A 14910-nucleotide genomic window follows, 5' to 3' on the forward strand; every position below is an offset into this window, starting at 1 on the left:
TCTACTCCTGGAAGCTAGCAGCACGTGCATCTTAGTTAGGACCTATTTGGCAGAGCTTCTTCAAACGATTCTATGCCTGAAAAACAATTATCAGGTATGAAATGATCATACGCAGAACGGGACCTTTAGTTTAGGTCACGTAATCGACCTTGATCCGGTTCGGAAACTGCTCTGGGAGTTCTGCCAGCCGGTACCGGTCCTCGTTAGCACTGTGTTTGCTGGTATGTGACGTTGCATTATTCCTTCCACATCTAATAATGCTACTGCTACTGTGACCGTCACGCCACCGCTAGTAGCATAGCATAGCATGCCGTTGCCACCGAAAGCAAGCATATCCCTCCCGTCGCTTCTAGCTACTTTGTTGTCTACAAAAAGCATGATAAACCTCACCTTTGGATGCTGCGAGCACCAACACGGCACGCGGTTTCCACGCGCAGCCGCGGAAGCAGAGCGCGCCCACAGCACCCAACCCGTCCGCTCCGTCACACCCGTAGCGCCTTTTCCATGCTATCCGACCTTAGATTTTTCTCACCATGGGCTATTATCTCAAGGTCCTGCATACCAAAGCCTCACCTTTCCATAGAGAAAACTTATATAAAGGCTATATATAATTGGCTAGATGTTCTCAATTTTTTGGAATTAAAAAGAAAATCAAAAACTAGTGGCTAATCGATTCAGGCAAAACCGGCAGTAAGGAGCATGCTAGAACAACGGAACTGAACCTGGCATGGCTGGAAAGGTCCAAACCGTACCAGAACCATCCAGGTCTCCTTTCAGGGAACCCATGCATCCGCAGGAGTACAGGACCAAACATGAGCCCGCGTGTTGCACATGTTTACTGGCTGACACTGGCACCACCATCACCATGTGACTCCAACAGGTAAATTGCATGATACTCCAAACCCCACCAAACCAGGATGGCATTTGCCCAGTTCCTGCAAGCTCAAAAGCAGGCCTGTTTATTACGTACTCCACCTAGCGTTATGCCAGTAGATGAAGATGTTCATTTCAGTTACGCACTGGAACCGTCCAGGGGTACTAGTGCCAGGTTCAATTCATTTCCTTGACAAGCACAAACTAATCTGCCAAGCTCTTCGAAGCTATCTCGTACACATTTTCAGACAGTCCATTGGCCGACACGATCATCTCCAGCTGGGCCTGCATTACAAATCAGATAAGAAACACGTTACATCAACTCTATTACCCCCACCCACCCCACATGCCTATCTATTGCCCTCCACAGAGCTGAGAGAGAGAAACAGTGGTCATCACCTTAGCAAGAGCTTGTCTGGTCTCATCATACCGCCTCCACCTAGAGAATGCTGAAACCATGCGGGAGGCCACCTAATTTCAGATCCACCAATGCAGCGGCACGTTAGCTATAATTCTTCAAAAATCAAAAGAGTGACCAAGATACTACATGAACAAGTGCTCCAAGCTAACCTGAGGGTTTATCTTGTCAAGCTGCAAAACAACCTCACCCAAGAACTTGTACCCGGAGCCATCTTTTGCATGGAAGTTCACAGGTGACCCACAGAATCCCCCGATTAACGAGTACACCTGAATTTTTTTTAAACCCAGTCTTAGTTGGGTCCTCAAACTCCACATTCAAAATTTACGCCAAGATAAGTCAAAGCTGGTAGCACCGTGTACCTTGTTGGGATTCCTCATGTCAAAAGCAGGGTGAGACAGAAGCTTCTCAACATTTACCACGTTTCCAGGAATGTCCGAAGTAGCTTGAAGAGCAAACCACTTGCTTACAACCTATCCCAGCATAAAAGCAAATACAGGTACCCACTTAAAACAAGTGCTACATTGGTTCTAAAATTGATTTGTTCACTATCTGTAAGGCATGTATAATCAGCATGCATGCATGCATGTATGTATCTTACCAAATATTCATTCTGCCACTTGTTATAGAAATCCAAAAGGGCGTCATCACGAACTTGGCCTGGATTTTGAGATAGTGCTGCTAAGGCAGCAAACTGCTCTGTCATGTTAGTTGCAGTCTTGTATTCATGCAGTGCAAGTTCAGTGACATCTGGCTCATTCAGGGATGCAAGGTATGCTACAAGAAACACCAGGAAATTTGCATAAGGTCGCATTGTTGGAGCGTAATTCTCACATCGGACAATAAGTTTGGAAAAGAAAAACATACCAAGGCATGTATTTTTCAATGCACGGCGAGCCATACTATCATGGTTAAAAGTGTAAGGCTCGGAACTCCTGTTGCTTGTCACCTAACAAAACAAGTTAAGGTAAAAGGCTGATGCACCAGGGATGTAAGGATTGCAATACAGACAAACAGCAACTTGGCCGGGCACCACTTACAGCTGCAAGAAGATCATCTTTAAGTTGCGAGGCGAGCTCCTTCTTAATAAAGTTACGGACAGCATGAACTGCATCAGGATCTGCAACTGCCATCATATCCATAATCTCCCCTTGACCAGGCAAAGTTATTGCTTTCGCAATGAATTCCTGTAGCAGATTTTTTAAAATTATTATTCAGGTCATGCTAATGTGCAAATAAATCACAACAGGGCCAAAAAAAATTTACCTTGTCCAAGCTCGTGTTGCGCAGAATTGATCTAAGTCCATCAACAAATTTTGGATTTAGGACCAGTGTTTTCTGTTGCTTGAAGTCCGCTACGAGACTGAGCATCAACTTACGTGCCAAAACTTGGCCAGCTTCCCATCTAGGGGATTGGACAAATCATTAGATTGAACTCTTTAATAGAAAATGCAAACATCTTTAGCAGAGTAATCCACAACATACCTGTTAAATTCATCCGAGTCATTGGCAAGTAAGAAAAATAGGTCGCTCTCACTCAGATCAGAATCAAGACGGACAGGAGCGCTATATCCCCTCAATAAAGAAGGAACTGGCTTCTCAGGAACATTTTGAAATATGAACTCTTCTTCCTTCTGAACAATAAAAGCATGCTCAAGTATCAGAAAAAAATGTCCAGCAAGACACTTCAAATTTGATACATTACATCAAAAAAAATACTACAACTAGGTGTCAAGGTGCCTTTGTACACAGGCCAATTACTGACTACGAATTTCTGTCCTTGGTTCCTTGCACAAACTGAGGTTAAAAGGGCTTCTGAACGTAAAATTAAAAAAATAAAGCCGCACTTGTAGCAGAGTATCAACTGTGTAGCACTGAATGAAGAACGGGCACCAGGCCTAACCACACAATATGCTACAGATTCACAAATCAAACTATACCATAAGTTCATTACTTGAGGAGAAAGGAAGAGTAATACCTTTTTAAATTGAAGCACAGTGGTGAAGACTGGCTGACCATCACTAGAGAGTGTTTGGAGAGTTCCATCGCTGTAAACAGAAGTTAGGGGCATATCTTTTCCAGTAGAGTCAACAAGTCCAACAGCAACAGGTATGAACATAGGCTCCTTGTCTAGTTGGCCAGGAGTGGGTGGCACATCTTGGCTGAAATATTAGAAAAGGCAGATGGCTTAGTTAGAAAATGCACTATTTTCATCAATTACTACATACGGAAGAAAATCAATTATCAGGGTATGTAAAATCAATGTGGCACTAGCATGAATGAAAATCAATGTAAATAGAGAATGCGGAAGAATAGTTCAACAGATATCTAATCATAAGTCCTAAAGGCCAAATGAAATTAAGGACCAGAGAATGTGGAAGCTTACCTAAGTTTTAAAGAGAATGTCTGAGAACTAGGATCATATGAAGATGCCACCTTGACTGTAGGTGTACCTGCTTGAGAGTACCTATTGGATGGTTCTTTTGCAATTAGATAGTGCTCGCAACAAGTAACATGATTGAAAGATAGCTGTCTACTACCATTGTAAAAAGTTTGGCAGTTGTGCATTATTTGCATCACACATTGCTGCATAGAAGTCTTCACAAGTGACAGCTTGTCCATCATGCCTTTGAAAATAAAGATCCATGCCCTGCAGGAGAAGGCGAAGTGGTAAATAAATCAAGCGTATGACACATTCAACAACTGCAGGAGACATCCCGTGGCAAATATGACGTGCACAAGATTCACAACATAAGGTAATGCCTTGGTATTTTCATATGTAAGAAACATCATCTTATTCTAGAATTATGATTTGCAACAAATACTTGCAGGAAAATCTTAAAAATTTGACCACTGATATACACAAAAGTAATTTAGCTTGTCACATATACACAGGTACATGTAGATCTACATGGAAAGTAACTCCATATTGTTTTTTGATCAAGAGTAATTCCATATTGTTTATGATTTTTACTGATATACAACAAGAAAAGTAATGCCCATGGGTGTGTATTAGACACCATGCCAAAATCTAATGGAGGTGAGATTGTCCCTTTGTCCAAATGGGCAGAGGAAGTACTATTGATCATTAATATGGTCTTGTACAATTAAGGACAAAGCTCGACTTTTACCTTTCGGAACCCTGATGCTCCAAACATGGTCTTGTACATTCTGACAACTTCAGCACCCTATAACAAGTACATGTCCAGATTACATCCCATTGTCATTTTCAATGATGTCGTGCAAATTGAAAAGAAAATTTGTAACATGGACGGACCTTCTCGTAAACCTGTGATGAATTCCATAATTGTTGGATGAAGAAAAACAGGAAGCAATAAAATAGAACGTCAGAGTTTTAATCATTGGACTATCAGTGTGTGCTTAACAGGAAGCAGCATGAAAATACGTACCGTGACTGCCAAGTTGTTCATAATCGAAGTTACCAGGGAAGATTCAACAATGGATGAATTATAATCAGTTGATGGCTTTGTCCATCTCACCGTATGCCACAAACTTTATAGACAAAGAAACTCACCAGTATAGAAGTTGTCCATCTGCCAGTCAAATTAAATAGGTTATACACCATATCTTTAAGCTGGTTGCAAGCAACAGAGTAAATGAATTCAAATGATTGAACAATTCGAGCATTAGTACCTTGATATAGGAATGGGGGCGAATAGGATGTGCCATAGGCCCAGCATCCTGGATATCAGGGGGGAAATCACAGGGTAGTCAAAATATCATGCCTCCTGCAGTTTATTTCATTGGCAAAAAATTGGAATGCAGTGACAAGAGTGAAGATTAAGAAAACCTGAGGGAATTGATAGATTCTGAGTTTGGAGACATCAGCGATGCGTTTTACTGTACGACAACCGAGATCTGACGAGAACTCCTGCACAACCAATTTAATTAGAAGAGTAGGATGGAAAAACTCAAAAACATAATTGCAGCAGCTAACACATGGCCCACTGCCTAAGTACCTGATCCCTGAAGACTGTCAGTCCTTCTTTCAGGGTTAGCTGGAACCAATCACGACAAGTTACTCTGCAAACAGCATAGAGATAAGGATATTTTTGTTAGGGAAAAAAAGGAGATCATTTCCATTCAGCTATCCAAAACTAACTAATCATGACTGATCTCATAAGGAAAAGTACCACACTTGATGTTTAAGGAAAAAACAAATCAAGAAGTGAAAATGATGAGCAAATATTAATCAGTCATGCAGGAATTAAATACATTTTTAAAAATATAAATTATAAATAGAAGGAACATCCATTCTGGTGATATCGTGAAAACAGTTACCTATTCCCAGTCCAGTTGTGGAAATACTGCCAAAGTAACAAGATGTAATGTCAACTCAGTTCACTGAAAAAGAAAGATCAAGTATATCTACAAATGTATGTACCTCATGTCCAACGACACCCAAAATTGCAGCATAATCACCATCAGTGGCAGTCTCAGGTGATGCCAACACAAGTCTAGATTGGAATATCTGTTTATATATAAACCAGACTGTTAATAATGCATTGATGTGCAAATAGTTTCCAAGCAAAGGTAAAATCTTACGTTCAAGCTCTTGTTCTCCATTGCTCCCCTGCAATTAACAAAGTTACCTTCATCAGAAGACTGTTCGAGTCATGCAAGGTTACAATTGGGAAATTGGCTTGTTAATATTTAAACAAAGTAGCAAGTTCAACTGCATCAGTCCACACTCCTATAGAGGAAAGAAAAGCCATTCCCCAAAATATACTGCAATTTGCTGATGCAAACAAGAAAAAAATCAACTTACATATTGAAATCAGGAACAACAACAATGTTGAATAAATCGAGATCATACTCGAGACCAAAAACCTGGCAGGTGGTACAACAAAAAGGCAGAATTGCATCAGCTATCTGAACAACAACTAAATAAATTGTAGACAAATTATAGAGAGAATAAATCTGGAGCAACCTCCTCATCCCACTTCATTGCTGCTTTAAGAGAATACATAGCATGTGCTGTTTTTGGTAAATCTTGGGCAGGAGTCCAAATTCTGAGTGTTACATTGCGGCCGGTGCATGTAACAAATGAATCCTCCCGGCATCCCAACTGACCAGCAACTAGAGCAAATAGGTAGCTTGGTTTCTTGAAGGGATCCTCCCACAATGCATAATGCTTTCCACCCTACAGTGCAAAACAGGAAAAATGGCATACAGTGATTATCCCTTTCTTACCTCTACTGCATGGTGATTACATTACGAAGCTAGCTTACCTCAAGGTCTCCCTGCTGAATAAGATTCCCATTGGACAACAATACTGGATACAAAGTTTTATCAGCTTCAATGCGGCAAGTATATTTTGCCATAACATCTGGACGATCCTGTGATAACATTCAACATTTCCAAATACAGATCATGTATTAATGAAACACCAACATCAACAACTAGTAAAAGATAATGTTCATAAACAATATTACAATATCTAATGTTCATAAACAATATGCAATCTTAACACCAATCTATACAGCAATTTACAGAAAGTAGAGCTACCTGAAAGTAGGTAATCTTCCGGAACCCTTCTGCTTCACACTGAGTGCAAAAGTTGCCAGTCGACTTGTACAGCCCCTGTGAATTTACAAGAAATTAGAGCAGAAAACACCACTAGCTGTTAGCCTACTGCCTTACACATCATATCTTGTGGATTGTAGTCTGTGGGACTGTAGCACTCTAAATGCAATTGGTACCTCCAAAGATGTGTTTAGCTGAGGATATATTTCAGTAACAATTTCCAAGTTGAATGCACCAGCAGGTGGTGTTAAAAGCGTCAGATGGCGTGAATTGACTGCATACTCTTCACCCTATAATGCAGTACATACAGACAGGTGAGAAACAAAATGGTGGAATAAAATACAAGAATCAGAAATTTTTTGGAAGAAAAGGAATATATATCAACTGCAGCAGGGTCACTAATTACTTTGATGGGTATTAGGATTGATCCACATCATACTAGAAATGTTTGCAGGGCAGAGATCCAGTAAAACATATGCTACCTCACTAAGTCACTGCAACTATCACTACTGCGACAGGAAACAAAACATGATGAAGCACTGATGTTACCCACAAGAAACCACTTGGCTAGTGCTGAATGGTACCATATAAAAACTATTTCTTTGGAAGTGCTTCTGTCATCTCATCACAGTCGCAAAAATAAATAAATAAACGTAAGGCCCCCCGCTTGTCATTCAGGTGCAATTCAAGTGCAAGCCTTCATCTGATTTTTTTTCATTGGAAATAAGAAAATTACAAGTATAAATATACAACCATTCTAAGTTGGATCAAAAGGAGTTTCCTCCCACTGTTTGTTGGATAGATGCAATGTGTACCATTTACTGTTCTACAAGTGTCAAGAGAAGCTAAAAAATTAAAGAAAAAGGTTATATGGTTATCGAGGTTCAAAAACTCCGCCTACGTTGTCTCAACATAGCAGGTCCCAAGCCCTGGTAAAGGAGGAGGGTTGTGATAGGCTTGGCGAGCCAACGTTAAACTAGCCATTCTCATGGAGATGAAACCCAAGAGAAATCCATTGGGGCGTAACCCTCTTAGCGACACGCCATATTAGAACCCAGGTATGGTGTTAAATGGGCAAGGGCCGGGTCGTCTCCCCCTTGGTGACACGCCGTGTTGCGATTTGGGCATGGTGTCAAGTGAACAAGGATTTGGGTCGTCATTTCCTTAGTGGTGCGCTACATTGGCGCCTGGATGTAGTGAAAAATGAGCAAGGGTCTTCACATCTCTCTCGACAGGTGTGAAGGGCAAGGAAGCTAGTCGAACCAACTAGGATTCGCGTAGGTAGTTGGAATGTAGGGTCTCTTACAGGTAAGTTAAGAAAGTTAGTTGACGTAGCGAGTAGGAGGCGTGAAAATATCTTATGTGTTCAAGAGACTAAATGGAAGGGCCAAAAGGCAAAGGAGGTGGACAATACCGGTTTCAAGCTTTGGTACACAGGGACAGCTGCAAATAGAAATGAAGTGGGAGTTTTGATTGACAAGAGTCTCAAGGATGGAGTGGTGGATGTGAGAAGGCAAGAGGATAGGATTATCCTAGTTAGGCTTGTCGTTGGTGATATGGTCCTGAACGTAATTAGTGTGTATGCCCCCCAAGTAGGCCACGATGAGAGTGCTAAGAGGCTTTTCTGGGAAGATTTAGATAGCCTGGTTAGAACTGTACCTTCTAGCGAGAAGATTTTCATAGGAGGAGATCTTAATGGGCATGTAGGTACAACAAGTGCAGGCTTCGAGGCGGTTCATGGAGTTTTAGGTATGGTAGTAGGAATCAGGAGGGAGAGGAAGTCTTGGACTTTGCAGTAGCTTTTGACTTGATGATAGCGAACACTTTCTTTAGGAAGAGAGGGTCCCATTTAGTGACTTTTAGCAGTGGCCAACACTATAGCCAGATTGACTTTATCCTCACAAGAAGAGAGGATAAACGGGAATGCTTGGATTGCAAGGTGATATCAGGGGAATGTGTTGTTTCTCAGCATAAGCTTGTGGTGACGGACTTTTGTTTTTAGATGCGCGCATGCAGGGATAAACAAGCCAAGATTGCAAGAACAAAGTGGTGGAAACTGAAAGAGGAGACGTCAGAGGTCTTCAAGGAAAGGGTAATCAAAGAGGGCCCTTGGAAGGAAGGAGAGGACGCAAATAACATGTGGGAGAAGATGGCAAACTGCATTCGGAAGGTGGCCTCGGAGGTGCTTGGAGTGACCAAGGGGGGTAGAGGCATAGATAAAGATACTTGGTGGTGGAATGAGGAAGTCCAAAGGACTATTAAGGAGAAGAAAGAATGTTACAGGCGCTTATTCCACGACAGGAGTGTGGACAACATAGAGAAGTACAAGGAGGCAAAGAAAATCGCAAAGCAAGCTGTAAGTGTGGCAAAGGGTAGGGCGTATGAGGATCTTTACCAACATTTAGGTACGAAGGAAGGAGAGAAGGACATCTATAGGATGGCTAGGGTTTGTGAGAGAAAGACGAGGGACTTCAACCAAGTTAAGTGCATTAAGGATGAAATGGAGAACATCTTGGTAAAGGAGGATGAGATCAAACATAGATGGCAAGAGTATTTTGACAAATTGTTCAATGGTGAGAATGAGAACATAACCTTTCAGTTGGATGACTCTTTTGATGACACCAACAGGCACTTTGTGGGGACGATCCAAGAATCTGAGATCAGAGAGGTTGAAAAGGATGAAAAGTGGTAAGGTGATGGGCCCGGATGGTATCCCAATTAAGGTGTGGAGATGCCTCGGGGATATAGCCATAGTATGGCTAACCAAGTTGTTCAACCATATTTTTCGGCGAACAAGATGCCGGAAGAGTGGAGGAGAAGTATACTGGTACCAATATACAAGAATAAGGGAGATATTCAAAGTTGTACTAATTACCGAGGAATTAAGTTGATGAGCCATACTATGAAGCTATGGGAGAGAGTTATCGAGCATCGTTTGAGAAGGATAACACGGGTCTCTATGAACCAATTTGGTTTCATGCCTGAAAGGTCAACCATGGAAGTTGTTTTCTTAATAAGACAAGTTATGAAGCGGTATAAGGAGAAGAAGGATCTACACATGGTTTTCATTGACTTGGAGAAGGCGTATGACAAAATACCAAGGAATGTTATGTGGTGGGCTTTGGACAAACATAAAGTCCCAACGAAGTACGTTGGACTTATTAAGGACATGTATAACAATGTTGTAACTAGAATCCGAACAAGTGATGGCGACATAGATGACTTTCCAATTAGAATAGGACTGCATCAAGGGTCTACTTTGAGCCCTTATCTATTTGCCTTGGTGATGGATGAGGTAACAAGGGACATTCAAGGGGATATCCCTTGGTGTATGCTCTTCGCGGATGATGTAGTGCTAGTTGATGAAAGTCGAGTAGGAGTAAATAGGAAACTGGAGTTGTGGCGGGAGACCCTACAGTCAAAAGGTTTTAGACTCAGCGGAACTAAAACTGAATATATGAGATGTGACTTTGGCACTACTACACATGAGGAGGGAGATGTCAGTTTGAAAGGCGAAGTAGTGCCCAGGAAGAATACATTTCGATATTTGGGATCAATGCTACAACGAGATGGGGATATTGATGAGAATGTTAGTCATAGAATCAAAGCGGGGTGGATAAAGTGACGCCAAGCATCAGGAATTTTATATGACAAGAGGGTACCCTTGAAGCTAAAAGGCAAGTTTTATAGGACGACGATTAGACTTGCAATGTTGTATGGTGCGGAATGTTGGCCTACAAAAAGACGACATGTCCAGCAGATAAGTGTTGCGGAAATGCGTATGTTACGTTGGATTTGTGGTCATATGAGAAGGGATCGAGTCCGGAATAAGGATATACGTGATAGGTTAGGGGTAGCACCAATTGAAGAAAAGCTTATCCAACACCGACTGAGATGGTTTGGACATGTCCAAGGAAGGCCTCCGAAGGCACCCGGTGCATAGTGGAACCCTAAAGCATGATAGTAATGTGAAGAGAGGCAAAGGAAGACCAAAATTGACATGGGAATAGGCAATAAAAGGAGATTTGAAGGGATGGAATATACCCAAAGATTTAGCCCTGGATAGGAGTGCTTGGAAAACAACTATTCATGTGCCCGAACCCTGATTTGTGGCTCTTGTTGGGTTTCAACTCTAGCCTACCCCAACTTGCTTGGGACTAAGAGGCTATGTTGTTGTTGTTGTTGGTTATCGAGGTTCAAAGTCATGACTGAAACTATGGCAGTTAAAGCAAGGCAAGGTCATGACAGGAATGACAAAGGAATCAATTATCTTGTAATTTGAAACATTAAATACAAAGGAAAAGCTATGTGAACGGTTGTTTGAACTATCACCTTTAGTTCGGTGCCATTGACTTTGATTGATAATAGTTTCAGGTCACACCCATGAAGAACTAGTGGAGCTGAGATGCCTGCTACAATGTTACAATTGAAAATTAGTTATGAAGTCTAGAACCTCATCCAAGAGAATCTAAAATTACCTCTCGTGGTGCAAATGAGAAAAACAACTGAGAAGAAAAGAGATATGCAAGAGAGATCTGGTATACAACAATATTTTGCCAAACAAAAGTATGGTACAATAGTTGCAAGGTCAGATTTTGACCTTCAACACCAGGAGATACAACTATGTTAGATGTAACTATGGTCTTGTCTTCACCAAGTTGAAATTGCAAATCCACCTGCAGTTGAATCAGGTGACAGTAAAAGGTTAGAAACATAATACAGGTGAAAGAAATAGCAAGCAATCAACAGTCAATTTACAGGAAACATTTTGATCACTGGCAGCCATGGCAGACCCATCAAGATAAAGAAAGTAACTTTACAGTCAGAGAGTGTCAAGATAACTATACATGCACTTGCTAGCCACGTTTCAAAACATATTTTTTCTAGGATGGGCGACTCTGAACACATGCACACAAAAAATCTAAATGAGTCATATGGGGAAAAAATTGATAGATTTATCATCAAAACTACTTTCAATATACGACTAGGTGCAACTTGTTTTAATATATTTCTCAAAAGTAATTGCCAAAGGTGTATGTTGGAAATTATGCTGATGTCTAAGGTCCTGTTTGCTTGAGCTTCCTGGCAGCTTCTCAGCGTGAAAAGCAAGAAGCTCAAACAAACAGCAAATTTCCAGTGCAGCTTCTGAAAAGCTGAGTTTATATGGGAAGCTAAAAAGCTTAGTTTTCCGAGCTTTTCGTAGCTTTTTGAGCCTAGAAAGCTAAACACATCTTCTAAAAGCTAGTGTTAGCTTTTCAGAACCAAAACGCCAACAGCAGCTTTTCAGAAAAGCTCAAAAGCTGCAGCTCAAACAAACAGGTCCTAAAACAGCAGCTATTCCAATAGAATCTGGATTCCAAACTGCTAACCTCACCACATATAAGCCATGGCAGTTAGAAAATTTCCAACAATAAACGATCAGATATTGAAAGCAGTGCAGGAAAGCAACTTAGAAAAGGTATATAGTTACCGTGTCAAACAAATAATCAGGTTTCTTGTAATCTTTCAAGAATATCTCCTTGGGAGCGTCCATCTCTGGTTCTTCGGTTGCAGCCGGAGGCGGCTCTGTTGCAACTGAACAGGATGTCCTCTTGCCGACGAACTTTGTACTCTGTGTTATGGGAAAGAGAAACGGTAAGGAAAACCCAAACGGAAGAGCCATCAAGGTGCATTGTTTGGCAATAGTTAAAAATTTGAAGAAGCACACTGTTGTTTACTACATTCCCATCTAGCGGTCAGAGAAAATAAAAGTCGTATTTTTTTTACTTAGCGCAGAGTAAGAGAAATATGTTTCCCCATCCAACAGCCCAGTATGTACTCTCTATACACAAATGTATATATATTCATGGTAAATATTCATGGTAAATAGCTGGGCGTGAAAGAAGATACTGACATTTACTGACAAGAAAGGCTCGGACCTTATCCAACGTGAACCCTGCAACAGGGTAAAACAATATATATACATATAAGCAGTGCCGATAATGCCACGGAAGAATTTATAACTGAGCATGGGTAACAGCATGCAACAAACTGTAATAAAAATCTGAAAACAAGAGGGAGCAAGGTATGTCACCTCTTTCCTTAAACCAGTACGGTAGCTAAAGCAGTTCTTCACTGGCGAACTTCGCTTGGATGAGCACGATGGCAAGCTTTGATACTGCCAGAAAAGAAGGGAAATTATTAGGAAATCACTGACTGTAAGAAGTACATTGCAACATACATAGTAATACTTAAGCACGACAACTACACGACAATTTTATCTGTTGATATCATAGGCATGTACATGGATACATACATACATTGTTTAGTTGAGGCACCTGGAAAGAGCATAATAGTACATGGAACAGTAATCCCCAGTGAGCAAAAAAAGATTGGTATGACTTGAAACATACAATGCAAAAAAAAAAAAAAGAGCTGGTCTAGGACAATTCCGATGTGTATCAAACAGTATTATTAGACGGTAAGGGAGGGATTGGAAGGAGGAGATTGGAGAGGAGTTAAGCAGGGACTAAGGGAGGGAGAGTGGAATCACATGGAAAGAGGAGAAGGCGCCGAGAAAGCCGGCGTTAACGAAACCGCAGCCTCGGCACGCCGCTGCGGGGCTAATGAGGCGACGCGCCATCCCAACTCAATCAATCCCAAACGTCGAATCGAATCGATCCTAAACTGGTAGGTAGGTACGCATCAGTTAGTACAGTACTCCTCTTTTGGCACACGATGCAGCAGCATACAGAGCAAATCCAACAGGCGGATTGAAGGAATTCACTAGGTCGAGGGGGACATGGGAATCGATCCGTCCGAGCGTGCAGCGAGGCCGGCCAGGGGATTCCTTACCGAGGAACGGAGGATCGTGTCGCCGGATGGATCTGCCGCCCTCCCTAACAACACACCAGTGGAGGAGGAGGAGGTGGCGGCGGCGCGGCGAAGATGGAAGTGGCAGCGGATGAGACGCCAGGGAGTTGAATTTTTCTATTTCACACAACCAGCTGCCGATGTGATGGTGGGCCCACGCGTCGGTGACACTACTACTGGAAATATCTTATCTCGCTCTTTAAATTTTCTTTCCGCCTACCGAGGAAAAGAAGATAAGTATCTTTTCGAGGAATGGAAAAGAAAACGAACAAACAACAGCAACCAGCGATGGATGGAGGCTGTTCTCGTATGGAAGAAAGGAAACAAAGGGCAATTTCACCCCTTCCATCCATTCATGAAAAATAGAAAAATTAAAATATCTTTTAAAAGAACTTCAATTTAAACCGAAGCCACAACTTGAACCGTTTTAGCCACAACGTTATTTTTTTATAAAAGAAGTAACGTTATTAGAGCATTCATTCATTTAATGGCAGGTTACAATATGTGGCTGCCGCTTCCTAAAGTCTAGGACACCTCCTTTGCACACCTATCAGCCACGGAGTTTCCTCTCTTCGAATAAAACACACTTTAAAATTATTAAACAACCTGCAAAGCTCTCTAATGTCATGCAAAATCCCAGCTATAAGAGACCTGTCCATCGCCGTCGCCTGCAAGGCATTCACCAGCACCGAGTTGTCAGACTCCAGGATCAACTGTGAAAACCCCATCTGCAATGCCATCACCAAGCCATTCCGCGCGGCCACTGCCTCAGCTACCAGTGCTTCCTGCATCGGGCCATACCACCTTGCCTGCGCTGCTAGGACCTGGCTCAAATGGTTCCGCAGCACCGCAGCCCCCGCACCGTGCCTCGAGCCACCCTCAAAGGATCCGAGTTCACCTTCACCCATCCGTCAGGCGGAGGTTGCCACTTCTGTATCCGCCTCGTTTCTCCCGGCTCAACCTGACGTCCCATACATAGCATTTCTTCGATATGTTTGCCACATGCTTAACCGCCGCCGTTGGGTTCCATTTGCTCCGCCCATTTCGGCTCGACCACGACGACCATCTTCCACAGACGAACATAGTTGCATCCTCCATACAGCATATCTTTTCCAGCAGCAAGTCCATTGACCACATCGTCAGGTGCAAGCAGCCCCGGTCCCGAGACTTTTATAGTCGGAAGAGAAACTAAAAGAGGAGCCATGTACTAAGAAAAGTAG

General features: G+C 42.1%; 1 protein-coding gene across 1 annotated transcript; it reads right to left on the reverse strand.

Moving 5' to 3' along the window:
- Positions 1 to 555: 555 nt before the first annotated feature.
- Positions 556 to 13832, reverse strand: LOC117860987 (puromycin-sensitive aminopeptidase). Its single transcript, XM_034744434.2, has 34 exons — positions 13673 to 13832; positions 13371 to 13504; positions 12912 to 12995; positions 12732 to 12773; positions 12309 to 12449; positions 11439 to 11514; positions 11171 to 11247; positions 7015 to 7128; positions 6821 to 6895; positions 6544 to 6651; positions 6243 to 6455; positions 6081 to 6142; positions 5858 to 5885; positions 5697 to 5783; positions 5594 to 5619; positions 5272 to 5335; positions 5103 to 5183; positions 4946 to 4993; positions 4827 to 4845; positions 4702 to 4706; positions 4569 to 4580; positions 4423 to 4479; positions 3832 to 3941; positions 3678 to 3758; positions 3270 to 3453; positions 2777 to 2925; positions 2558 to 2696; positions 2332 to 2478; positions 2159 to 2240; positions 1893 to 2068; positions 1654 to 1764; positions 1444 to 1560; positions 1273 to 1344; positions 556 to 1158 (listed from the first exon to the last, which is right to left on the reverse strand). Exons 2-34 carry the CDS (start codon positions 13458 to 13460, stop codon positions 1078 to 1080), a joined length of 2958 nt encoding a protein of 985 aa, XP_034600325.1. The 5' UTR covers positions 13461 to 13504; positions 13673 to 13832; the 3' UTR covers positions 556 to 1077.
- Positions 13833 to 14910: the final 1078 nt, after the last annotated feature.

This window comes from Setaria viridis, chromosome 6, assembly GCF_005286985.2.
Source record: "Setaria viridis chromosome 6, Setaria_viridis_v4.0, whole genome shotgun sequence".
NCBI lineage: Eukaryota > Viridiplantae > Streptophyta > Magnoliopsida > Poales > Poaceae > Setaria > Setaria viridis.

Coding starts and splice junctions, on each gene's coding strand:
- LOC117860987 (XM_034744434.2), bottom strand. CDS start 13,460: ATGGCGCGTCGCCTCATTAGCCCCGCAGCGGCGTGCCGAGGCTGCGGT. Junction 6,652..6,820: donor GGAAGATTACCTACTTTCAG/GTAGCTCTACTT, acceptor ATGTTATCACAG/GATCGTCCAGATGTTATGGC. Junction 5,784..5,857: donor TGGAGAACAAGAGCTTGAAC/GTAAGATTTTAC, acceptor ATATATAAACAG/ATATTCCAATCTAGACTTGT.